Raw genomic sequence first — 26307 nt, forward strand, 5'->3', positions numbered from 1 at the left:
TGATTTCCTTTTTTTTTTAAATGCTATCTCATGGGGCCTTGTCAGGCACCGGGACTAGGAGGTGCAGGCGCGCATCCCTATATTGACTTGCGTGTTTGCATCCAGCCACCCACACGCATAACCCATTCACAAGGCAGTGATCCCCGCGTGAGCTGGCCCAGCCAGTGTTCTCCAAGCAACCGCTGGGTAAAGCGTAAGGAGTGGGGGGTGCGTGCCAGCCTCGGCCCTCACGACCTCCTCCCTGATCATCCCGAGACCTGGACTCAGGTGAGGCAGTCTCTCAGGCAGGCTCCGTGTGGCTGGAGCCCCGGCCTGAAGGCTCCTGTCTCAGGGAACAGTATCAGCCACACTCAGCCCAAAGCACCACGGCGGTGTGCACACAACCCACCCAGATTCTTCCAGAAGGCCCATGCTGAACTCTCTACTCACTAATCAGATCAAGCAGAGGGTCCAGCACCTGCTGGGGAAGGATTCTGCAGGTGCAGAGGATTCTCCAGTCCATGGGCACATCCAGATGCCAGGATGTCTGAGGGCACCAGCTGTGTCGTGTCCAGCTGTGTCGTGTCTGGGGCAAGGCCGCGGGTGGACAGAAGCTGATGAGGCAGCTCTGGAGAGCCCAGGGCATGCCAAACAAGAGCAGTGAGACCCACTGGGGAGCTCCAGGGGCAAATGAATGGGGCAGCGGACAGGATGGAGGCTGTTTCACAGAAGTAAACAGATGGGTCATGGGCATCCAGATGGCAAAAGCAGACCGTTCATGCAAGTCTACGGTGAAGTGAGGGAGGTGCGGTCAGAGGCCTTGGCTCTGCGCTGGACTGGAGCTGAGTGTGTTTGAGGCTGTGCTCCTGAGCCCTGCCAGTGCTCCTGGAAGACGTGAGTCCCCTTGGGAGGGCCCCAGAGGGCACCAAAGATGGAAAAACCAGCCCACCCCTTCCACCACCAGCTGCCCCCTCCACCAGCCGTCCTCTCAGTGCCCCTAGTTGGAATGTTCTGGAAGAGTCAGTGTACAGATGCGGGACAGTGCCTGGGCTTTGGAGCAGAGCCCCAGAGCTTAGCCTGTGTTGCCTGCCTGCTGGCCTGGGGAGGTAAGTTTCCTAAACTGTGCTGTGGATTCAAGAAGCCACCGTGGAGCCGGCGTGGAGGTGTCGGGTGCAGGTGTGGGTAGAGCCTCCAGGGACTGTGCGGTGATGGTGCCCGGAACCCGGGCTCTGGGGGTGCCCTGGCTCCACAGCAACCTGCTGGGGCCTCCGATGACCTCTGGGCTTGTTCAGGGTGATACTCTCACCTGCTCTCTCATCCCCTTTCAGCCGGGCTCCAGCCCTGGGGTCCCCCGGGTGCCCTTTTGTGCCAGTCATTTTGCGGCTGTTTAAACTCTCCATCAACTCTGAACATGGGGACAGATTTTACTCAACTCCAGCTGTTCGGGAAAACCCTGGAGCTGGGTCCCTGAGCAGCTGCTCTGGCTCCTCAGCACATGGGCTAGATGGCCCCTGTGCCCATTCCCATGTCCCTGCACCCCCAGACCTCCCCTGTGGTCCTGATCTCCTCACGAGGGGATCCTCATCTGCACATGGGCCTCCCCACTAGGTTACAAACTGAGTTATTATATTCAGCTTCTCCAGGCCAACCGGGGTCTGCTTTGGGTGGTGTTCGGCCTTGGCTGACTGAGTGAGCGAAGGAGCGGAGAAGCGCGCAGGCCACGCGCTCAGCTGCCTGGGAGGTGGGCCCCGCCCTGGGCCGCTGTGTCATCCCTGGAGCTCTTGCCGCAGTCTTTGGAATTTAAACCTCTCACCTCGGGGTCCGTCCCCCCGAGAGGTGCCCCTGCTCGAGGCCCCAGCCTCACCCTTTCCTGCTCCGTCCTTCCTCACTCCAGCCGCCGCTGCAGCCAGTCCCCCCGGTTCTGCCGAAGTTTCCTTCCTGTCCTCAGCTCAGCCACCAGCGGCCTAGCACGGACAGTCCCGTGGCCAAGTCCACGTTTTCCACCCAAATCCTCCTCCTCCCCCGATGACCTGGTCACACCCTAGTCCGGCTAGAGCCTTCCAGGGATTCCCATGGACTTGGCTGAAGTTCCCCACTGCTCTGCTGGCCCAGCCCCCGCTGGCCCGGCCCTGGGCGGTCAGCCCCGTTGCTTGTGCCACGCTGCGCAGCCACACCACTGGCTCGGTGTCCCGCGGCGTGTCCAGCTCCCCTCCGCAGGCTGCTTGGCCCTGGCCGTGGCCTTCTGGCCTCTGGGAGCTTCTCCCTCCATGCGCACGCTGCCGGCTCGCCCACCCCTGGGGTCTTGGCTGAGTCTTCCCAGAGAGGGTCTCCCTGGCAGCATCACCTGGAGGAGCACCCCATTCTCTGTCCCCTGGCCTCCAACCTTCCTGCCCCCTCCCCTTCCTGCTGGCCGCTCCCCTCCTGCACCCCTCGGCCCTCCCCCGTGGTCTCTCCCGTCCTCTCTCCTCTCCTGGAGCGTCTGCAGCTCTGGCGGTCCGGGCACTGGCCCCGTCCTCTGGACCTCGGGCAGGCGGCCTGACCCCTCCCTCGCTTGCCCGGGTGTACCCCAGACCTCACGGTCCCTCTCCTGGCACCAAGCAGCTGCTCACGAGCTCGTCTGAATGCACAAAGGACCCCCGGGGCTGGACGGGAACAGTGGGAGACACAGCGCGCCTGGGGGTGTCCCCACTCAGGGCCTGGGCGCCCTGGCCCTCACGGAGGGGCTTCTCATGGAGGCGAGGCCAGGGCAGCTCCGGGCAGGGCCGGGGGCCGGGTGGGCCAGGGGCTTGTGGGGGACACTGCCTGCCCTCTGCTCGGTGGGGGGCGCCCCGTGGCCACCCCGTCCACGCCCACCAGGACACGCTTCCTCTGGGTGCCGCCCGTCGCTCCCGCGGAGACGCATGTTCACATAACATCAGACACAGCCCAGAAATCGGGGAGAGGAGATTTGACTCAAGTCAGAGTCTCTCTAATTACAGAAAGCCGCGGTTTGAAAGGAAGCGAGTTTTCCATTAGGAGGCCTCTAAAAATAGCCCCTGCGCTGCGAACCTCCCGCTTCCATTTCAGCCTGGATGTTAATTACATTAGCAAACGATGTTGGCAGCGGGAGGAGGTGCCCAGCCTCGCCCGCAACCGCTTCTCCATGCTCCGTGCAGACGGGAGCCCCCCACGTCCACGCGCACACCCCCCTTTCCGGGGCTTCTCCCAGGTGCCTCTCCCCGAGAAGCTCATCGTGCCAAACCTGTAGGGGCAGAAACGCATAAATCCTTTAGGCGACCCCCCAGGTGGGCAGCAGGCAGCTGTTGGGCAGGGGGAGTTTTGCTGGTTGCGGGGGACAGGAGCTGCTGGCAGCGGGGGGGCAGCCAGGTGGAAGGTGCCCAGACGTCAAGCCAGCCCCCCACCCCCAGGCGCCACTCCGGCCTGCCTGCCTTCGCTCTGCCCTGGGTGCTACGGGACCCTGCTTGTCCCCCTCCTTCTAGAAAGTGTATGGGCATGGCTTGAGTCCTGAGGAAATGTGAGAGGTTTTCTGCATAAATTTCTTATCTTTGGAAGGTTCCCAGGTCTGGCGGAGCCAGGCTGGGGAGAATTCAGGGCTCACGGGGCAACGTGCAGTATTTATTCAGTGTTTTTTTTTCGGTTTGAAGTTCCAGGGCAGGGAACGCGCATTGTGATTTTTGTGGAGCACAGCAACTTCTGGACTTCACTGCAACTTTATCCTGACGACATGCGCACACACAGAGGCCCAGCGATGCTGGGTGAGGCCGACATGATTTATGGCAGGGCTGTGTGGGGCGCGGCGAGCCGGGATCCCCTCGAGACCCTGCAGCGGCCGGAGGTGGTGGCGCCTCACCCTGTAGGCAGGCCGGAGGTGTGAGAGAACCTTGGTTGGACCCCACCTGACATTTGGGGTGTCCCCAGTTTGTGAGAACCCTCTTCTGCACTAGGTAGGGGTCAGGGTGCCAGTTTAAAGATGAGGAAGCTGAGGCTGGCATGAGCAGGCTGCCCCTGCTGTCCACTGGCTTGTGTTTCTGAGGCTTCTAGAATGGAACATGGATGCGAGGGATCCACAGCAGGAGCATGGGCAGTATCCTGGGGGCGGCGAGGCTGCTCCTGGTAGGGGGGTGTGGGCAGCAGGAGTGTGGGGGAGCCGGGAGGATGGTGTGATCTCATCTCCATACCTGGATGTCACGGGAGGAGTGAACAGCAGGGGCGTGTCAGGGGTGAGGCCTGGCCCGCTCACGTGTCCCTGGGTTTCAGAAGTCCCTGGACGAGGGCAGGCAAGCACTGGGCCCGGGGAGAGAGGGCTGCGTTCCAGCGCAGGTGGGATGGAGGAGGAGGAGGTGAGGATGAGGAGGAGGAGGTGAGGATGAAGGCTGGAGGCGGGAGGCAGGAGGTGGTGACATGACAGAAATCGCGGGCAGCGGGGCTGTGACTGGGTTTATTGGGTGATCGGGCCCAGGAGTTCCCAGAGATGGAGCAGGAGCAGCCATGAATGTGATGGGCAAGGGAGGGGTGCAACAGCCTGGGTGGGGGTACCCGGGAGGGGGATCCTGTGGAACTGGGTTGGGCCATCTCCCGCCATCAACATCCTTTGCTCTGGTGTGGCCACAGTGCTTGAGGAAGGCAGAGACTGGACATGGAGAAGCCCCCAGTTGACCTGCCCACCCCCCTAGCTAGAGGTGCAACAGCTGAGACCCTGACAGGCTCAGGCAGAGGAGCAGCACCCAGGGGCCAGGTGAACCCCTGCAGGCCCTCTCCCTCTTTGGCTCTTTCACCAAAGCCACCCAACGCTGAAATCTGGAAATGTTGGCCACCCCCACCCCACCAGGGAGGGGCTCCATTCCTGGCAGATGGCAACAGCGCCTGGTTTTACAGGAGCCTCAGGGCCTTCTTCCCAAGCATAGCTCATCCCTGGGAAGGTGTTACCCAGGTCGAGGCAGGGAGCTGAAGACTGGGTGGGGATGGAGGTCGCAACACAAGACAGGCAGATGCCTGGATTTCAGGCTGCCCTAGAAGGCCAGGATGGGCCACTTCAAGGAAAATGTGGGCTTTGAAATTCATGTTCAGCACTTGACTGTTTATTGAACACTTACTATGTGCCAGAGACTGGGATTGGCCTTGACAGGGACACAGAGAAATCAGGCTTGGACTATGCTTTCAAGTTCTTTCTATCCATCTACTCACCCATCATCCATCCACCCATCCGTCCGTCCACCCATCCAGTCATCCAGCCAGTACTTACCCTTGGCTTCAGGACCGGCGCCATCTGCTTTTCAATATTGTCCCCTAGAGGAACTCACTGGGTAGGGGGTGCATGCAATGTCCTGAGGGTCTTGGGAGATACGCACAGAGTGCTGGAGCCCAGGGGACCAGGATCCCTCCACTGCAGTCGGGGAGGGCTGGAGGACATCGGGTAGGGGTAACAGCTTGTGCAGAGGTGGAGAGTGGCAGAAGAGGACATGACAAAGAAAGAATGAAGGGCGTGGCTGCAGGCTGCTGTGTCCATGAGCAAGTGCCCTGCTCTGTCAGGGCCAGTAACAGCAGATGACCGCACAGCAGTAACCTTTGCTGGTCACGCATTTACTGTGCATCCAGCTTTAGTGAATCCAAGTGCATCTCTGTGTGTTACATTATTAAAGTCTCACTGACGTTCTAGTTTAGGTCAGGATGAGAGTCTCCCACTTTCTGGGTGTGTCCACTGAGGGGGGACCTGCAGGCTAGACCCGCCTGACAGCTAGGGGGCGCAGGATCACACGTGGGGCCTGGACCCGCCTGTCTGGCTCCCCGGGACCTGGCTGTGCAACCCCAGCTGGGCCGCTCCTGGCTTGGTAACTACATCTGGACGCTGTTTACATATTAAAATGCAAACTTTAAACACTTCAATATTTAACACTCCTTGCTTCTACCTCCAGGACGGAGAATGGAAACCATCAGAACAAACAGGCTTTCTGTTTCATCCACTGGAGCTTGGAAGCTGGGGTTTAAAATGCGATTTGAGAATTTCCTCCAGATTTTGCCGTGGTTGCCAGTGATGGTTGGACACAAGGAACATCGGATTTTTCCGCCTTGAAAGTTAACCTTAGAAATGGAAATGGAGCCTTAGTGGCAGACTCCATGTGATGACTTCCCTTCCTTTGCACGTGGAGGAGGGAAATGTGCTTGGTTGGAAGAGAAGCGAAGGGCTTGCTGCTCCAAGAGCTCCCCCTGTCCCCTGCCTCAGCGCCCCAAAGCCTGCTGCTGCATTTTAGCACATGATTTACAGCTGCGAGGTAGTTCAGAGTGAGATCCAGGTGTGAGGGAACGATGCCAAGGGTGAAGAAAATTTGTCTTTCGATGGAGCCCCTAGGGGTACGTATAATTAAAGTGAATGAAAAAAACGATTCCTGCAAAAAAAAACGACTCCTGCTCAGTGTGAGCTCCCTGTGAAGCTCTTAATCAGGTCATTGTCGTCTGAGGAATGGGCCTCGCTTCTTCCTGCATATGGCGTATTTCATGTCCTCCTTTTCATACTGCTGTTTACAGAGGTTTTCCCAGCAGGCGAGTGGACAGAAGCAAATACTTTTAACACACTGCATTTCCTGACCTATTCCCATGTCTGTTACTCCCTAGTAGTCATCAGGAAGATGTAGAAGAAAAAGAAGTTAATCCGTATTCCCGAGTAATTATTTTGGACTGATTCCAGAAAGTACTGCCATAATAATGGATTGTTTTTCCCAAACATCAGGTAAGTCGATGACCAAAGTCTTCTGCTGTCACATGGCAATGCCGTGTGTTTCAGTAATCTGTGTCTTGAGTGAATGGAATATCCTCTACTGGCACAAGTGTTTTAGTGGGAGAAAAATTGCTTCTCAGCTACATTTTTCCTTTGCAGTGGGCTCATAACCTAATGCTTGCTCTCATGCAGTTCCATGTGGTGCTGGGTGCTCGTGGGGGTGCTCAGGAGGCATACCCGCTCTCCAGCTGGGCACTGTGTCCATGCCCACCAGCCACATTCCTGCCACCCACCCTGGTCCCCAACCCTTGATGCTATGCCGCGTTCGTGTGCTGCCAGCTAATAGTTGTGGATGACACCTCATCACTCACGTTTTCCTTTGCCTGGTGACTAGTCATTTTGAACATCTTTCTAGACACCAGTAGCCATTTGAGTTTTCTCTCTAAGTGGTTTCTTCATATCCTTTGCCCACTCGCTACATGGATGACTCCAGCTGGTGAATTGACTCCTAGTTTCCTCTGCTGTAAGGAAGGAGAGACTCCCCACCCCCCAATAAGGTCTTGGGAGGATGGTCTCGGGACGGAGGACTACACAGGTGAACTGAGGAAGTTGAAGGGAGCCTGAGATACGGGCAGTGTGGAGGGGACAAAAGGGATTCTGGAGGCACCGGAGACTGGTGACAGCAGACAAGACCCACAGGAAGTCATCACTGCCTAGTACTCTGCAAAACTGGAGCTGTGTGTGTGTGTGTGTGTGTGTGTGTGCTAAAATTTGGGTAACCCAGAGAGGAAGCCACCCCTCCAACCACTGGGGTCAAAGTCTGTGCAAGGGTTGGGGCAAAGTACCCAAAGAAGTTCCCAGATCTCCCTCCCCACCGCTGCCTGTCTCGTGCTGGTATCTGTTACGGACCATTCCCAATCAGAACCCAAAGTGCAAGGATACTTGGTCCAAAGGGCCGGGCTCTGGGATGCAGGCAAGCAGGTGGATGGAGGCAGGAGGGGGTTTAAATGGAAAAACCAGCACCAAGGTTGGAGGTGGTCACACCTGGAAATTTTCCTGCACATAGTAGGTGACCAAGAGATGCCAGCGCTCCCCAACGCCGAGCTGCGTCTGGAGGCTGGTTCCTGAATGATTGCTCAACAACAGCAATGGATTGTTTACCGCTGGGCAATCTGCAGCCAAAGCATATTTCCCCAGGTCGAACTAAAAATGAAATCACAGGGTAGAGGCAATAGTTAAGAGAGACAATGAGGTGCCAGAGGGGCCCGGGGACTGAGTCGAAGTCTCACCAACGACGGCCAGATCTACAGCGCGCGGGAGTAAGAACAAACAGGTTGAAAATTAAATATGAAATGGGTAATTATGTAGTAATGAGATTGAGGACATTACAAAGGACACTGACATTTAAACCACCACATCTCAACAGAGCAATGAACGGGAAAAACCCTCCGGCTTCGTAATTATAATCATAGTTGCCATAACAACTTAGTATCTCTCTGAGCCTCTCTCTCCAGACTGTATTTTTAGCAATGACTGTGCCTGAGCATGTATTTTTCTTTATATAGCAGTTAATTTTTCAAATTACAGATCTTAAAAAAAATTCCATTTTCATCTTCTCTGACTGTAAACGTCTCCCGGATAATTAGGGAAATGAGCAGGTGTGAAAGTCCATTGTGAAAACGCTACGAAAGTATTGATGTCTTGACAACATTTGTTTCAACAGAATGTTCTCTGGACCTGTACGGTCTATTGTTCCTTGTCATGCAGCTTAACATAAATCTTCTCCTAGGAGCTCATAAATATTTGAAAAATTATTAGCTCTGTAAGGTGTTTGAGGGTTATTTGACAAGTACAGATTTATGTTGTGTAACAGAGACTGGTTTAGCAGAATCCTGAGCCTAAGGAATGAAGGAGTGAATAAACTTTGGCTTACTTTGCTTACCAGAAATGTACATAATAGATTCCCAACTGATGCAAATAAGGGGTCAACTCAAAGGAACATGCTTTGAAGAACTCAGAAGCCAGGAGGGGGCTGAGCTGCCATTTTGGTTTCCCCAGCTGCTTGGTTTCACAGCATGTCTGGTGTTCTGGAAAGGTCAGCACTTCAACCAACTCCATTTCCGCTGTGGGGAGATGCTGGGTCTTTTGTTAGGGTCCCGGGCTTGAGTTAAATAAAGAAAATATTAAGTTGAGAACAAAAAGGATCTTGGAGAGACACATTCTTGGCTGAGGCCATGAAAGACTTGGCTAAGGCTAGTCATGCTATGAAGATTTCTTGAGAATGTTCTGTCTTTCCTGTACCCTATTTTTCCAGTTGGAGGATGTAAAATTAGCCAATCATCATAATCACTAGTTTATGAAGAGTGTATGTGCATGCACGGGGGACAACGCAGGGTAAGACTTGTCACTGTTGCCCGCTAGTGAGCCGGGAGCTCTAAGTTTGGGTGTGTGAGCCTGAGCTGCAGAGGGGGGTTGTGCTTATGGGGACTGGTAGGCAATTGGGGTTCTTCAGTAGGAGAGCAACAGTAGGAGTGGATGTTTTGGGGAGAAAGCTGGTAGCTTCCTGGGCTGGGTGGAGGTCAGTCACAGAGGCTGCAGTAGAAAACCCTTCTGAGCAAGGGTTCCAATCAGCTGGCCTGGGCCGCTCATCAGTAGCCTGGAACCTACTAGTGGGAACAGAGGAGGGTTGAGGAAGACATCCAGCTGGGACTTGAGGTTCCATCAGGTGTTTGGAAGGTCAAGGAGAAATAGGACAAAGTCTTCATCTGGGAAGCTGGCAGACTGCAGGGGTTGAGAAGCTTGGAGACTGAGAGAATGAGGTCAGCTTTGTCATCCCAGCTTCCTAAACTTCATCAACTCTGGCTGTGCCCTGAGAGTTTCCAGGCCTGCAGCCCCAGAGAGAAGGCACCAGAGGTAGACAGAGGCAGCCCGGGGGCCCAGCAGTGGCTGCCTCATGTGGGGAGGCTTGGCATCTAGGCAATCAATTCCCGTCTTATTTGTTCTGCTTGCCTTAATTATGTGTCTCTCCAAGGAAATCAAACAAGCAAGCAATAGTAGGGAGAACAGCAATTAGCGGATTACTTCCCTGATTGCAGGGGTGTGCTGAGAATCACGTTTGGGTAGGACATTCTGTAACTTCTACCATTCCTGGCAAAAGAGGTGTGTGCTGTTGTATTTACCGAAGAGGTGCCAGGAAAGAAAATGCTTAAGGAGCGGATGGATTTGGGGCTATCACGACTCTTACTGCCTGGAGCAGCTGGGTAGAGGCAGGAGAGCAGGGTTTGGTTCTGCCTGTCACTCGTTTGCTGTGTATCTTGAGTGAGTCTGGGTCTTGGTTTCCTCCTCTTTAACTAGGAGGGAGAAGGTTAGTCTTGGCTTTAACAGTTTGAGTTATTTGAGGGGTGTCACAGACATGTTCAATTCTCCTCACCCCGCAATTAGGAGGTTCTAAAGGTCTGGGGTGTAGCTTGGGCATCTGCATGGCCAGTAAGCACTGGGGTCTCTGCTGGAACTCTGAGGTCCCTTTGGCCAGGAAGCCATGTGCTTCTCTGGGTTGTGCCTCATACAGCTGGCTGGGCCTCCTGGGGTCTCATTCGCTGCTGCTTTGCTGTCTGGAGTTCCTGGCTTCAGATAAAAGAACCCGTGATCCCTGGGGACACTCGTGGAGAAGGATGGGCAGGGATCCAGAGGAGGTCATGGACAGCCCGCCCAGGCCTGCTTGGACAGTGGGGGGCAGAGAGAAGGGGGCTGGCCCTGGGCAAACGTCCTGGAGGACTCACAGCAAGATACAAAGCTTCTGGTCCTCGGACATGGATGGGCCCGGCCTCAATCTGCAACCCTTCCTTGCTCTCTGGCCCTTCTGCTCTGGCCTGTGCCCAGGAGCTCTGTCCAAGGATGGCCTGGCCAGGTGTCCTGTGTGGGGACAATGAGTAAATGCCAGGTGGCAAATGGGGGCAACTGTCCTGGCCCAGGCCCTGCCTGCTGTGTGGGCTCAAAGAAGTGATTCTAGGGAAGTGGGGAGCCTTCTCCCAGCAGCCCCCTCAGCTCAGTGTCATCCTGGAGGGGCAGGGCCCTAAGGGACTGGCAAGGCAACAGCTCAACCCGGGTGCTCAGGTGAGTCTGTCCCTGTGGGAGGGACACAGGCCTCAAAGGCACCCCTCCCTGGCCCCTGGGGCCCGTGGGTAGGTTAGGTTTCAAGGTGGTGTGGTGGCGTTGCCATGGGAAGAGAAGGGAGGCGGGCATTTTCTGGCTGTCCCACCTACTCACAGGAGCCTACAGCGGAGAGAACTGTCTCTGGCTGGAAGGAGGAGCAGTGTGGAAGACCAGGTGCCAGAGGGCTGTGAAGCCAGAGTTGAGGTTCAACACCCCCCACCAAGCACCAAAGAGAGGCCACTGGACTTCCTGGGAAAGCACAAGAGGCTCAGGAGGACCGGGACCCCTGACTGGCTGAGGCTGAGCAGGTGTGAAGGTGACCTCAACTCTGCCGTGGGGGCGCCCACACAGTACCCCCCACACCCCAGCTGGAAGCAGATTCCTCCCAGAGGCGAGCGGGTGGGTGTCAGGATGCAGCCCTGGAAGTCCACGCTCTCTGCCTTCCAACAGTCACCCTCCCCGGCGGGCTCCCCCAGGAGCATCCCACCCTGTCCCCAGGGAACTCTAGCTCAGGAAGCTCCCAGCTCACCCCTGATCTAGGATCATAGTCAACTTGAGTGCCAGGTTTGCAGGCCGGTGGAGCCGCAGGTCTGGGGGTTCCTGAGAGGCAAGAGGCAGCCTTCCAGGCTGGAATCCGCCCTCGGACCTCAGGTGACTCCTCTCTCCTCTCCGGGTCACATTTCTCCATCCTGCGAAGCGGGGACCCAGGGCCTCCAGTTTCCTTCTGTGCGGAAACTTCTAGGCTCTCCCCAGCAGGCGCCCAGGGCGCAGCTCCCAGGGAGAGAGGAATCCGGGAGTGGATGGGCCGCGAGGGGCCCCCACACCTGCCCCGGGCCGGTCGCCTCGGGTCGGGGCGCGGGGAAGGGAGGGGCGGGGGCGGGGCGGTCCCCCTGCGCCCGCCCCGCGCCTAGGCGCGCCCTGCCCGCCCCTGGCCCGGCCCGGCCCGGCCCGGCCCAGCCCAGCCCCGCTGGCTGGCGGGTCCAGGCGCCACCGGCCGCCGCCGCCCGCGCCCCTGCCCCGCCGCCCGCGTCTCGCCCGCCCGCCCGGCGTCGGCGCCTGCCCGGGCACGGCGAGGGCATGGCCCGCGGGGGCACCGCCGCGCTGGCGCTGGCCCTCGCGCTCCTGCCGGTGGCCCTGGTCGGGGTCGGGGCCCAGGGCGCAGCCTTCGAGGACCCCGACTACTCTGTGCAGGGGCTCTGGAGCTGGGGGCCCCAGCACGCGGGCCCGGGGGGGCCGCAGCCCGAGCCCCTCTCGCCGCCGCTGCGCGCCCGGGCCGGGGAGCAGGAGCGCGCGCCGCGCCCGCGGGAGCCCCGGCCGCCCCAGAAAGCTGCCAAGCCCAGGAAGGCTGCCCGGCGGGAGGAGGTGGCTCTGGAGACGCCGCCGCCAGGTAAGTCCCTGCTGCCCGGCGCCCCCAGAGTGTCTGGCGCAAGCCTCACAGCCAGAGGGACTCAAGCTTCTCTGCCCACGGGTTTGGGGTGAGAGAGCCCCCAGAGCCTCCATGGCACCCCCTGTCTCCTGCAGGCCCGGGTCCTCCCCCAGCCTCCGCACTGGGGAAGCTGCTTGGGGAGCGGGGTCCCTCCCGTCCCAAGTGATTAACTGGGCAAAGAAACTTTCTGCCAGACGCGCTTTCTCCTCTGCCCACTTCTCGATTCTTCCTGCAGGGCGTTTTCTTCGGGGAGTGAATTTCCCATTTGGCCAAGGGAAAGCCTGGCCTGTTTGGGCACAGCGGGAGGCCCGGCAGGGCCCCTCATCAGCCAGCGGCCTCTCTCAGCCCCTCCCTCCTGCTTTCTGGGGCCCCTTGAGTCCTCTGCCCATCTTGGGCCCAGTCTCCACCCCAAGCCTCTACCCAGACTTGGCCTCTGGCTTCCAGGGGGGCGGTGAACTGGGGGAGACCTGGCAGCCTGGGGTGCTGCTCCACCTCTCTCACCTCAGACCCACTTCCCATCGGTCCTGCCCAGCAGAAGGGGCTTCCATTTGGGGACCACACTCCTTGTGGAGGCGGGGCGGGGGTTTCTCTTCATTGTCCCAGATGTTCTTCCCTCCAGTTCCAGCGCCAGCGCCAAAGTTCCTAGTCTTTTTTTTTTTTAAAGATTTATTTATTTATTTATGCAAGCGCACTGGGTACAGTCAGAAGCGCGGGAGGGTGAGAGAATTCACCAGAGTCAGAGCGGGGAGCAGAGCAGGCAGAAGGACCGAAGGACACTGCTGAGGGGAGCAGTGGGCCGCAGGAGAGGTCTGTGCGCCATGTGGGACCCTCCTCCGGTGGCCGGGGAGCAGCTGGGGATCGAACCAGCGCTGCAGAGGCTGCGGGCAGCTTCGCAACCCAGCGCTCAACCACTGCGCCACCGGGGAGGCCCAAGTTCCTAGTCTTTTAACACAGGGAGTCAGCGGGTGCTGGGCAGGTTCTCTGGCCTGGCGGTGGCCTTACTTGAAAGGAGATCCTGCAGGTGGCACCGCCCATAGCTCTGGCCTGGGGGCATCGCCTTTGTTGGGTTGAATTGCTAGTGAACTACAGAGCAACTGCTGCTGAACGGGAGGGGGTGGGGTGGGGGCAGAGCTCTGCAGAGTGTGGCCAGAGCGTCTGCTTGTGGGCTTTTCGGGGATGTGTGTGTGGGGGGGACCCTGCTGGGTTTCATTGTGGGGGCAACTCCACGAATGGGCAAGGAGTTCTGTGAGTCCTATCCCCCTGCACAGAACCATCCAGAATTTCTGGCATTGCCTGGGGATTATGAGCATTCAGATTCGCAGAGGTGTTTTAGCAGGAGTGGGGAGGGAGAGGCCGGAGTCTGTACACTGTCTGCTGTGCTCCCTTAGCAGCTGACGGACACCTCTAGTTCCTCGGTGGCTCCTTGGTGGCTCCTTGGTGGCTCCGAAGACAATTGGTTCTTGTCATTTCTAATAGACAGGGAACCTGAGGTTCTGACAGTAAAAGCAACTTGTTCAGCAGCCCTCGCTGGCTTGGGGAGATTTGAAAGCCCCCTTCCTGTGCTTTTAGGACCAGCCCTTGTTGGAATCAAATTCGCTCATGTTTTTCTCCTTTAGTATCTGCTGTGGGGTTGGCTTCGTGCTGGGCATGATGGGGAGGGTAGGAGACACGCATGTGAGGTTCTGATATTTACTGGGGCCTGTAGGGGTGGGGACAGGAAAGAAGCCCCAGACTTAGAGTCTGACGCTGCAGTGAGCACGCAGGTCTGGGATTAAGCGCTCAGCTTCCTGGCGCTGGGGCTTCATCTGCAAACGGGGAGATGAGGTGAGAGGCTCCCTCGCCTGACTTTGTCACTTGTCGCATGAGGAGTTTTTCAGCAAAGGCTTCTGTTGTGTCAGCAGGCGCTGGCCCTGCTGTGAACTGCCCCTTGCTATGGGTTCCCCGGGTGAGGCCCTGGGGAGACAGAGCAGGACAGCCGCCCCTCCCACGCCCTTTGGCCCACACAGAAGTTGGGGACTTTGAGAAAGTCAGCTGATGTGCTGAGAGCGGGGTCTCTGATCCCCAAACTGGAAACCACCTGAAGCTCATCTTTGAGGCTCCCGGTGCCTTCCCCAGGCCTGCGTGGTCTCAGCATGCATTTCCAGTGAACTGTGGGGGACTTTGTAGGGTCCCCCCAAACTGGGCAAGCCAAGAGAGACAGTTAGCACATACTTTCAGCTCCTGGCCTGTCCCCCTCTTCTTTTCTGTGCTTGGTCAGTGGAATCCTCTACCCCGGGCCCTGTGTGGGGAGACTGGGTTGAGGATGATCTCCAGCAGGAGGGTCCAGGGCGGTGTGAGCAGCAGCTTTCCCCACCTAAGCCGCAGCTCACGGTGTCACGGAAGCCCTCTCTGGGCTGGGCCCAGATCAGACTCGTCATGGCTCAGAGAGGGTTTTCTAGAGCAAGGATCAGGGCAGCGCGGCTGGTGTGTTTCCTGTGAGTGTCCCGGGGTGATGCTGCCGGTACTATTGACCCGCATCTGGATCTAGGCCCCACGACGGGAGCGAGGGGTGAGAGGTAGAGATCAGTGTCTGCAAAAGCAGGTGTAACCAGTCCAGAAGCCTCTCGTGCGCTCTGTCTTGCAGATGGTAAAATATTTTCTAGAGAGTCTGTGCCTTAGGTGAAGGGTAGGCTCTGCGCAGCAGGAAGGGAGATGTGTTTCCAGGAGGGATTGTGTCCCGATCCCACGGCAGCTTTCCTTAAGGAGCTGGGGCACTGGGGAGTTAATGTTGGTGTGAGCTTGGCTGTGACCCTTCCTGGTCTCTCGCGCCACCCCAGAAATGTGCCCTTCATGTCACGTGCTGGCTCTGCCCTGACGTTCTGAGCAGGGTGTGAAATCATAAAAAATTATTTTTTAAGTTTTTATTTTAAATTATTATAGACTTACAGGAAATTGCAAATAACAATTTGCAGTGACTTCCTATGGAGAATGTTTTCTTGAAGCATAGCATGGGGTTTCTTGGCCTTGGCAGTATTGGCATTTAAGTCCATTGTGTGTGTGGGTGTGTGGGGGTTTGTCCTGGGCACTGCAGGGAGTTTGGCAGCACTCCTGTCCCCTACCCCTCAGATGCCAGTGGTCCCCTCTTGTGATTGTCACGATCAGAAATGTCCCCAATGGGTTGAGAGTCACTGGCACGTATAGTCCCCAACCAGGACGCTGACACTGGCCCATTATCATTAACTGGACTGCGTGCCCACATTTCACCAGTTTTCACATGCACTCATGTATATGTGCATGTGCACACATGTGTGTAATTCTCTGCAGTTTTATTACATGTGTAGATTTGTGGACCTGCCACTACCACCAGGATGCAGAACATGGAACCCTACATTTCCTGAGGTCCTCATGTGAACACCCCTTAAGAATTTCAGGACTTGAAAGAAGCAAAGTAGTCGCTGCCCACAAAGTCATTGCTGACTGCAGAGTCTGGCAGTGGGCTCTGCTCACGCCGCTCAGGCTGCCCCTCCATGGAATGGCTCCCGATTGCTCGAATATTCTTCCTCAGAGGTTCTGACAACCTGATTCTCTCTAGTCCTGTCATTTGGTGGTCTCGAGCCTAACTCAGTGGTTTCCAGGTCCCTGCAGCCGCAATGCTTTGGGATTCAGAGGGTGAGTCTGAGGTCGCAGTTTTCGTTGTCTCAGGATGAAAACACCCCCCACAATCTGGGACCGGGGTGAGTGGATTTGGGGTGTACTTGCTTTGCACGTCATCTCCAAATTGATGATCTTGGTTTATGGCTACGCTCTTTTAAGAGAATAAAATGGAAGAAGGCCGTAGACAGGGACTCTGCCACTTGCCTTTTCCCTCCCCAGGGTGCTAAGAAGAAACATGTTAATAAGCATGATGCTAAATGGGGTCTTTCAAGAGCCCCTTCCTCCTCCTTTGTGCCTTGGGGCAGAGGAAGACCTCAAGCTGCCGGGGTCCTGCAGGTTGGTCTGCCTGCTGCCGCCTTCTGCTGGTGTGTGGCACGGGCCATTGCGTCCCCAACCTGGTCCCCAGCCCTGAGCCTGGGAATTTGCAGGGTGGGCTTCGAGCCAGGCTTGTTTGCCTGTCTGTGAGGAGCCGAGAGGGATGGAGTTGGGTTTGTGCTGTGTCGTGCCCCAGCCTCGGGGGAGGTAACCAAAGCGTTGGCTCCGAGCATGCGGCCTCAGACAAAGCCCTTTCTGTGGCTCAGCAGCCGCTGGGTGGAAAACGCTGACTTTCAGGTCTCACTCGCGAGTCTCTGGGCGTCTGGCCTCTGCGTAGAAACGTCTTCTCTGGGGCAAAGCTGGTGTGGGAGCATGAAGAACACGTTTTGTGAATATTTCAGCGCATGTTTTAAAAGCAAGGCATTGCTGTAGGCACACCTGAGCGAGCAGAAAGAAATCTTTCCGTTGTGACATCGCATGTTCACTTGAAGGGTTATGTCCAGCGTGTTTTGTGCAGATAAACTCCCAACAGAATTCTGGGGCAGGGGGCGGTTCACAAAACAAAACAAAACAAAACAAAACAAAACAAAACAAAACAAAACAAAACGAAACAAAGATAGTTTCACATACAGCAACAAGCAGCTTTGTACGACACCCCCTCTCTTTCCAAAGTCAACTTCCTGCTGCTCCCCCAGTCTGTGCCCCTGGTTGCAGAAACTCCCAGTAGGGAGAAGCTGGATTGGAGGCTGGGGTTCCCCAAAACAGTCTTCTGTTTCCCCAGGGCCCTATGCCTCCCGAAGGCAGGTCTCTCAGTGGGTGGTGCCTGCATCCCAGCCTCCTGTGCAGGCCTCTCTGTGTGGGCTGCCCCTCCCGGGGCCCCAGCACCTGCCGTGTCCTCCTCCTCATGCGGTTCCTCAGGCAGAGGCAGGGGGAGCCCAGCGCCTGGGCCAAGTCCTCCCCGTTGGGCTGGAATTTCCTGGGGAAAATGGAAATATGCAGCCCAGGATTTTCCAGTGTGTGGGGGGTGGCTACTGTCAGCGTCTTGTATAGACGGGAGAAAATAGTTTCCTATCAGCCCAGAAGCGTTCTATTTATCGCCGTAGACCAGAATAGAACATGTGGCCTCGTTGGCAATTCAGTTTGCTACTTTTAAGGAATTCAGTTTTGTCACGCAGCCCAGAGGGAGATGTTGATTCGATTCTGGCTCCTGTGTGCGCTTTCTGCTTTGCTTCCTTCTTGCATCTGCACGCGCCATATGTTGCCTCGCCGGCTGCAGGAGAGGAAGGGGCGGGGAGGGCCTGGACCTGGCGCCAGTCTCCGCTGTGCCGCCTCCGGCTCTGAGCGGCCTGGGGAAGGTCTCCTCTCGCCTTCCAGCCTCGGTCCCCGCTGAGGAGGTCCCCACCGTGCCGAGCCTCCAGCCTCAGTAGGGAGTGGCGAAGAGCCAGTGTCGTGACCTGTGAAAAGGCTGTGAGTCGGGGCGCACCTGGGACAGAGCAGGGAACCGCATCCCCGAAGAAGAGGTGATGCTGTGGCCCCAGCCCTATGCTTGGACACAGATAGTTTCTTTCTCCCCGTGACGTCCATGGAGGCAGATCCTTCGTCCCCTTGTTTTGTTGACCAGGGAAGGGGCTCCGAGAAGTGAAGGGGCCACGGAGGACCCCCGGTGGTGAGGGCCATAGTGGAGCCTGCAGTTGGGTCGGCGTCCCCGGAGAAGGTGCCAGCACGTGCCTGCACGGCCTCGGGGAGGGATTCTGTTCCCACACGGAGGTCCTGCTGGGAGTCAAACTCTCGAGTGGCTGCACATCTGCTCCGCATCTGGGCTTTTACGGGTTCCCCAGAGCAGGGGCCTTTTCCTGGTTGGAGGGATGTGGGCCTGGCCCTGAGATGGTGAGCGTGAGGTGTGAGTGAGGCTGTGCTCTCCAACTCCTGCCTCCCACTCCCGTGTTGCCCTGAGACGGTCTGGAGAGGTTGTCCTGGCAGAGGGGGAGGCTTGCAGTGAATGACCCGCTTCTGGGAGGGTTGGGATGGAACATTCCTTCCCAGAACTTTGACTTTTTCTTCCAATATTAAGTAAACATCTTGTCTTTTTGTCAAATCAGGCTCTGACATCTCAATGTTAGGCCACAGGTTTTGCAGAACAACCAAGTCCTTGCAGAGCCTTCCTTGGCCAGGGCTCCTGGGAAGTCCCGGCAGCGGCAGGTCTGCCCCCAGAAACGGGACCGCACCGAGGTGACACAGAGACCGTGTCAGCTGTCAGGCCCCGGGTCAGCCTCCCTCGGCTGGCCTTTCTGAACGTTTTCGTCTGTTGACTTCCTTCACCCAAGGAGACACTTAGTTTGTGAATTTTCAGCTTAGATGAGAAATGAAGGACACTCCCAGCCGACGTTTCCCAGGAACACGATGAGGAGAGCGTTACGGATGGGGCCAAAGTGCCCTTTGGATTTTTTAAAGATTTTAGATTTTCTTGATAAATCTCTCTCTCTCTCTCCCCCACCCCCTCTCTTACGTAGCACACTCTGCCACTCTGCAGTGATTTCATTCATTGGCACAATCCGCTAAATTCTTCTGGTGTGTCAGCTTTCTTTCTAAAGTCCAAACTAAGTATCTTTCTCCGCAGACTTGCCCCTCCCGTTTGTCAGTTTGGTCATTCACTGACTCATTCATTCATTCACTGCCGCCTATCATACACCAGGCTCTGGGGGAAGCAAGTGAACAAAACCAGATGCAGCCTCTGTCCCCACCGACCTCCCTCCTTCTCCTTGGAGCCCTCCTCCTAGTCACGCATTGCTTAACAATGGGGTTATGTTCCGAGAAGTGCATCACGAGGCGATAGCATCATTATGTGGATGTCACAGCGTGTGATTACACAACCCCAGCTGTTCAGCCTACCTACCTCACACCTAGACGGTGTGGATTCGAAGGCTTGGAGCACCGTTGTCTATGTGGTTCATCTTTTTTTGAAATGTCACTGAGCAAAGGATGACTGTACATCACACGCACCAAACCCCTGCATCAGGCTCTGCATGGAAGCAAGCTGGCCTGAGACAGGTGCCGTCAGAGTCCACCAGAGGAGGCGCTGACTTATGTAGGAACTCCAGGAAAGCAGCTCAAGGACAGGAGGCCAGAGCTGAGGTTTGCACGTTCAGCAGGACCTAATTAGATGGAGAGTGGGTTGAAGGGTGGGCACTCCAGGAGGAGGCCTAGCACATACGAGGTTCTGATGGGGAGGAATGTGACCTGAAGCCTGGAAGGAGGCAGCTGGAGAGGCCAGCGTGGCCAGGAACAGGCAGACTACGTGGGCTCTGATTGGTGGGAGCATCATCACCCCCCTCAGTCCCTTGGAGACAGTTGGAGAAGCCCAGCCTGGTGGGAATTCCAGCTCTGGGGTCTGAAGTCAGGGTTCCAGTCCTATTTCACCAATTAGATGTGATGTCACTCCCCCCGCCCCCTCCCAGGTGGGGTGTAAACGTACCACCACAGGGTTCTGCAGGCTCAGCGTAGCTTGTGCTGTTGTTATTAGGGTTTCCCTGGTGTGTACTTCCCTTTAACCGTGAGCGCCTGGGAGGCCAAGGCGCCGTGATGGGGCAGGGAGGCGGGAGGTGGGTGTAGGGGGCAGACGGCTGCCGTGCGGGAGACGATGGCTGAGTTCTCACCATCTCGGGGGCCTCTGGCATTTGCAGAGGCGAAGGCATCTTCTCTCTCTCTCTTTTTTTTCCAGGTAAAAATAGCAACAGAAAAGGTGTGAGGGCCAAGAGCTCCGAGAAGGACGCCAGCGAGGAGCTCAGTGTCCCCGCGGCCCGTGACGACGTCCGAGAAGGTGAGTGAGCGCCTTGGCCCCCACACCCGTTGCTGGCCCGGGCCACAGGCCCCCGGCGCGGCAGCCGGCTGCAGATTCTGAATGGGGGGCTGCTGGGACCTTCTGCCTCTTCTTCACCACCCGGGTGGGGCTGACAGTATTCGCGCCACCTCTTCGGGCGCTCCGCCACGCGGGCAGGCTCGCCGGGGTCCGCAGTCATCTCTGAATTCCCTGACCTGCCCCTGCCTCCGGGAAGACACTCGTTTCCTTCCTCGGGGGACCCCGCGGCTGCCCACCCCCCGGGGCGTGCCTCTCCCATCTCCAGCCAGGCGTGGGGTCTCCAGAGGGGACGGGTGGGTGGCGGTGGGGGCGGGGGATAGAATTATGGTGATGGCAGGGGAGGAAAATGAGCCTCAGGGTGCGGGTCCTTCGCCCAGGGTTACGCGGCGGGTCAGTGCCACGCTAGGGATTTGGACCCAAGAGTGTCCGGTGCTGGATTTCTGTGCCACAGTGCAGCCGCCTGACATGAGCCGAGCGCCTCACAGCTCTGCACTTAGGACGAGCCCTCTTGAGCCGCCATGGGAGCCCAGAAACCGAGTCCCGGGCCCGATGTCACGGAGGGCGCCGCGGGCTTCCCTGCAGCGTGATGCTCGGGGCTGCGTGTCCCCCCGGGCTCGCCGTCAGAGCATCGCAGCTGTGCCGCACAGCGCATCCAGGCCTGAAGCAGCAGTTCCACAGCAGGGAACCCCTGCAGCCCCTTCACACACGAGCGTTGCTTTTCCTCTTTGAGTAGACGGAGGCCTGGACCCTGGCCCGGGGGGCGCCGGCGCCTGGGGGTGTGCGCGACTCTGCGATGCAGGCTTTGGGGTCTCCGCGGAACGGGTGGGTTTGGGATGCCCACTCTCGCTGCACGCGCGGGACTGTGTTTCTGTCGGTTAGAAGCGGAACTGCTGCCTCATCGGCCGGGAGGCCTCATCGTTAGCAGATGATCCAGGAGAGTTTTTCATTGGACCAGTTGACATTTCTCCCAGCACGGCTGCTTTGCTTCCGCATCACATCGGAGGTTGTGGCTGTTTAACCCTGTTCCTCTTGGTGGGTGTGCGCAGGTAGCCCCTGTGGCCTTAGTTTGCGTTTTCCTGAAGACTAATAATAACCAGTAGGGATCTTTTTTTGAGAACGCCTAGTCAGGTCTTCTGCTCATTGTTTATCTTGTTCTTTTCTGTTTGCTTGCTTTTCTCTTCTTTTTTTTTAAGGGGTGGGGAAAGTTGCTATTTTATTTTATTTATTTTTTTAAAGATTTATTTATTTATTTATACAAGCACTGGGTACAGTCAGAAGCACCGGAGGGTGAGAGAATTCACCAGAGCCAGAGCGGGGAGCAGGGCAGGCAGAAGGACCGAAGTACACTGCTGAGGGGAGCAGCGGGCGGCAGGAGAGGTCTGCGCGCCATGTGGGACCCTCCTCCGGTGGCCCGGGAGCAGCCGGGGATCGAACCGGCGCCACGGAGGCTTCAGGCAGCTTCGCAACCCAGCACTCAACTGCTGCGCCACCGGGGAGGCCCTGTTTGCTTGCTTTTCTTAAGGATGCTATGGATGTAAGTCCTTTGTCAGACACATACTGAGCGAGTCTCTTCTCATGCTCCCAGGCTTACCTCTTCAGTCTACTAATGGTGTCTGTTGAATAACAGATGTTCATAAGTTGAACGAGACCAATTATCAGTATTTTCTTTAGTGCTTTTTATTTTCATGTTTAAAGTTTTTTTTGCACACCCCGCATTCATGAAGATATTTTCCTATGCTATCTTCTAGCCATAAGGCTTTCTTTTACATCAGCATATATCTATTGAAATGACTTATTTTAAATAAAAATATGCAGTAAGTTATAGAGTAGGTTGTCCCTGGATAAAGAAAAATGCATGAAGATAATAAGCAAGTGATTGAGATTTAAGAAATGGCATTTTGGGACCTCCCTGGTGGCGCAGGGGTGAGTCTCAGCGCTATCAAGCTAACATCAGCCACTGCAGCACGAGTTCAATCCCTGGCCAGGGAGCAACCCACATGGCGCAGCAGACCTCTCCTGTCTCGCCCGCTGCTCCCCTCAGCAGTGTATTTCAGCAGATCTGCCTGTTCAGCTCCCCACTCTCTCTCTGGTGAATCCTCTCACCCCCTGCATCTGTGGCCTACACCCCAGTTCTTCTGTGCATAAATAAATCTTTAACAAAAAGAAATGGCATTTTAAACAAATGTGTATATTTTTTGGCTTTATATAAGCAAAGTGTAAAAACCAAAATATTAGTTTCGCACGATGATGCAGACACAGTGATTACAGCTATTGACTCATATGCAATTTCATTCACTCAGAGACTGGCTTTGGGGATTCCCCAATGAATACCTCAGTGGGGTGGGTACAAGGAGGGGTGGCGAGAAGGTCTTGGGAGGCTTTTCAAAGGAGCCATTCCCCTCCCCCTGCTCCCACTCACCAGCGTGCAGAGACTCCGAGGCTGCAGGAGGGAGGACGTGGGAGGCTTGCCGGGTGGGCTGACTCCCCTTTCCGAAGAGAGTCCTCTGCCTGATCCGCCGGCGCCTGGGGAGGCGAACAGACCTCAGAGCTTGCGCAGCCTTACAGATAAGGGCACAGTCGGGTCCCCGGGCTCAGATCACCCAGGCATGGAAGGGCCAGGCCTCTACGCTGGCAGCTTCCTGGAAGGGGTCTGAGCATCCCTATTTTAAGTTCCCCAGGAGACATCTCATGAGAACTCCTTGGGGGAGTCCAGGGTGAGGGTCCGAAAGGTCTCCTGTGGCGTGGAGCTGTTAAGAGACTGTCCAGGGCGACGAGATAAGGCTGCCATGAGCTCCTTTTCCAAGACCCGGACGGAGGCCAGCGACGTCTGAGACAGAAGAGCCGCAGCAAACACAGTCTCAGGGCACCAGGAAGCCATCTCCTCACTCAGGCTCAGTGATCAAAGGCAATGTCAAGTTCAGAAGGGCAGAGGAAGGAATGCCATGAGTCAGAGCGACTGGATTTATAGGCAGCAGTGAAAACAAGGGTCTAGGCCAGCTGTGAGCTTGTCCCTGGCAGTGCACTTGAGGTCTTGAGGAATCCTTTGCTGCTTCCAGCAGAAGATCACAGCAGGCAGGCGGCCGTGACCTCCGACTCCCCTCTGCTGACCGCTGACGCCGTCCCAGCGCTGCTGCCCTTTCCTGCTGTCACCCAGACACCAGCAGCGGCTTTCGTCTGTCACACGCTCTGAGACTAAAGTCAGCAGAGAAGGAGAAAGCTGGGGCTGGGGTTTTACGTGCAACTGATTTCAGATTTGAACGCGACACGTTGTAGCTGTTCGGCTCCGCTTCAGCCTCCTCCAGCCTTAGCTTGTTCGTGTGACTAAGGGGATGACAACGCGCATCTGTCACGGTCACGATGAAGATGGAGTGACCGGGTGTCCCCAGAGGGTCTGACTCACGGCTGTGTGCAGTCACCCTGTTGTCCCCCCTCCCCCCAAATAACAACCCCTTGAAATAAGTTGCGTGACGTGACTCACACCCCCCAGACAGATCTGGGGTCTTGGGGGTGGGATATTGGATCGATGCTCCACATTCAGGATTCTGGCTCACACACTGTGTTCTGACCACGCCTCGTCACTTCTGGGCACAGGGACCCTGTGATAGGGGGTGCGGGGGGCACCCCTCATCTGTTAAGGAGCTGGGGCTCCCTTGGTGGTGGATGGTGGTGGAGAGGAGCAGCGGGTGGAAGCCCCCGCTGTGGTGCTGGTCGCCGTTCTGTGAAGGGGTGCGGGGCCGAGAGTTTTAGCAAGGGACAGAGTCAATTAAATACGTGTGTGCGGGTGTGGTGCGTGTGCTTGCGGGGAGTGTGGAATGAGTGGAGGGTCCCCCGTTCGCCTGCCTCCTTGGGGACAGAACACAGACCTGCGGAGTGGAGCCCACACGGCACGGGGTGTTCTGGGAGCCTCCAGAGACCAGCAGTGTCCTCGCTGATGACTCTCTTCCCTCCAGATCATGACGCATCTCAATCTCTAATTAATGTCTTCCTCAAATGTTCATTTCACACCTTTCTCATGTTCTCGTCACCCACATGCTTCTCGGCATTAGAGTCTTTTGCCTCTTAGAAACAGCAAACTCTTGATGTGGCCACCAAGGGTTCTGTGCGGTTGCTTTTGCAGGGGCAGCGGGGAGCTGTCTGCAGGGGTGTGGTGGGGACAGACTGGGCAGTGAGCTGCGTCCTCCGGGAGCTACCATCCCCGGCTGCCCCGGGGCCACCTGGCTGGGGCCTGGAAACAGGCAAGATGGAGCGCTGAGCCGCTGCCTTGCTCCTTGGCTTTAAGCACTTTCTTTCTTTTTTAAAAAATATTTATTTATTTATGCCAGGGGTGCCAGAGGGAGGAGGGGGTGAGAGGACTCACCAGAGACAGAGCGGGGAGCAGAACAGATAGATACACTGAAATCCACTGCTGAGGGGAGCAGCGGGGAGACAGGAGGGGTCTGCTGCGCCATGTGGGTAGCTCCCTGGCCGGGGATCGAACTCATGCTGCAGAGGCTGTGATAGCTTCGTAGTGCTGTGCTTAACCCCTTGGGCCACCAGGGAGGCCCCAGCTTTAAGTACCCTTTAAGCCCCTCCAGCTGACACGGTCGTCCTCGGTGGTGTCCCCTCAACGATGGAGGCGCCGTCGGGCTAGGAGGGGGCTCCGCATGGGGCAGGGTGGTTCCTCGAGTCAAGGGAGCTCTCACTTGTTCCAACTCGGCATTGCTGTGGGGGTTCTGCGGCTGGTGGAGTGGGCTGGGGTGTTTGGGGGTTCCTGCTATGCTCGGCTTTGGCTGTGTCTCTGTTCATTGTTCTGGCAGTTCTTTCAGCAAGAGTCCATGCTTATGGTGGGAAGGGGTACATTTTCTCAGTACTCACAAGCTTACAGGACCATGGACATTCAAGGAGGAAAGAGGCAGAGAGGGGTGGGGGGTCCGGGGAGCAGGACTGAAGACCCTTACACCTCAGCTGTGCAAGGCTGAGCTTGGCCCTTGGGTGCCATCAGCCTTGGGTAGGCAGCTCCTGTGCCCGTCCTGCACATGTAGGCCTTGATCTTGGAGACCTGGCATCGACTGGCACCAGAATGGAGCCCAGTTCCCCTGGGCAGATGTAGGATGACAAGAGTCGGGCCATCTTGGGGAGGAAAGGTTGGGGAAAGGTTGGACACCTTAGAGCGTGATGTGGCTGGCAAGTGGCTTGGAAACCCCACCGCTTCTCTGGCGGCATCTGGGGTGGAGGTTTCTGCTGCCTGGGTGATGAGAACTCTCCTCGCTCCCACCTGAACCTGCCCCGGTCCCTGCACCTGCCCCAGGTCCCTGCATCTGCCCTGGGTCCCTGCACCCGCCTCAGGTCCCTGAACCTGGCCCGGTCCCTGCACCTGCCCTCAGTCTCTGAACCTGCCCTGGGTCCTTGTACCTTCTGTCCCTGACCTGGGCCCCCCGAAAGCCTCCTGCATCCCCACTCCCATTAGCTCTCATTAGTTTCTCACGACCAGAGCAGCCTCGCTAACCCCTGTGCGTCAGTAACCATTGCCGCCTGCTGAGGACGTTGCATTTTCTCAGCGCAGATCTGTCTCCAGCTTCTGCATTAATGGCCTGGGCAGTGGAGAAAGCTTCCAAACAAAAGCACATGCTTTGAAGAGAGCATCTTCTAATAAGGAAAAGTATCCCCATCCACGGTGACGTTTGCTTGTGGGCCGAGTCTGTGTGTTTATGTGCTAAGGCTTCGTCAGCTGTGCCGTGCCCTGGGTGGGGTGAGGGGTGGGGTTGGTGTGCCTGGCCTGCGCTGTCAGACCAGCCCAGAGTGGACGAGAGCACGTTTCTCACCGTGGCGGCTGACAGAGCTGCCGGCCCCTTGAACTACATCTACCTCCTCTAGCCCCACGGACAGTAGTTTGGCCCCAGGGGGGCGAGCACCAAGCTGTGAGCTGGTGACAGGCGTGCTCCCAAGAAACACCCTCCACTTAGGACACTTTCTTTCCTGCTGGTGCATCTTGGTGAGAGGAGGTGGTGAAGCTTCTGCGTATCAATGAAGGATAATTTTGATGAATATGCAATTTGATTCGGGTACTTCCTTTTTGAATTAAAATATCCACATACACAGGAGATGCTTTCTTTTCTGGAAGAAATGCTTTGGAGAGCAACTGTTAGTCTATTTAGCTAGTAAATCATAGGATGGGAGAGCCCAGCCGTCTCCCCAGCAGGAGGTACAGTGGATCTGTCTGTCTGTCTGAATCAGACTAGAGCCTGAGCCCAGAGT

General features: G+C 56.8%; 1 protein-coding gene across 1 annotated transcript in view; it reads left to right on the plus strand.

Moving 5' to 3' along the window:
* The first annotated feature begins 11920 nt into the window (after positions 1–11920).
* CPXM2 (carboxypeptidase X, M14 family member 2) overlaps positions 11921–26307 on the plus strand; it is a 77817-nt gene continuing 63430 nt past the window's right edge. The window contains exons 1-2 of the mRNA XM_037495630.2: positions 11921–12230; positions 19936–20034. Coding sequence (XP_037351527.1) covers positions 11921–12230; positions 19936–20034 — 409 coding nt within the window. The remainder of the gene's footprint in view (positions 12231–19935; positions 20035–26307) is intronic.

This window comes from Talpa occidentalis, unplaced genomic scaffold, assembly GCF_014898055.3.
Source record: "Talpa occidentalis isolate TD23 unplaced genomic scaffold, MPIMG_talOcc4v2.1 talOcc4.8, whole genome shotgun sequence".
Lineage (NCBI taxonomy): Eukaryota > Metazoa > Chordata > Mammalia > Eulipotyphla > Talpidae > Talpa > Talpa occidentalis.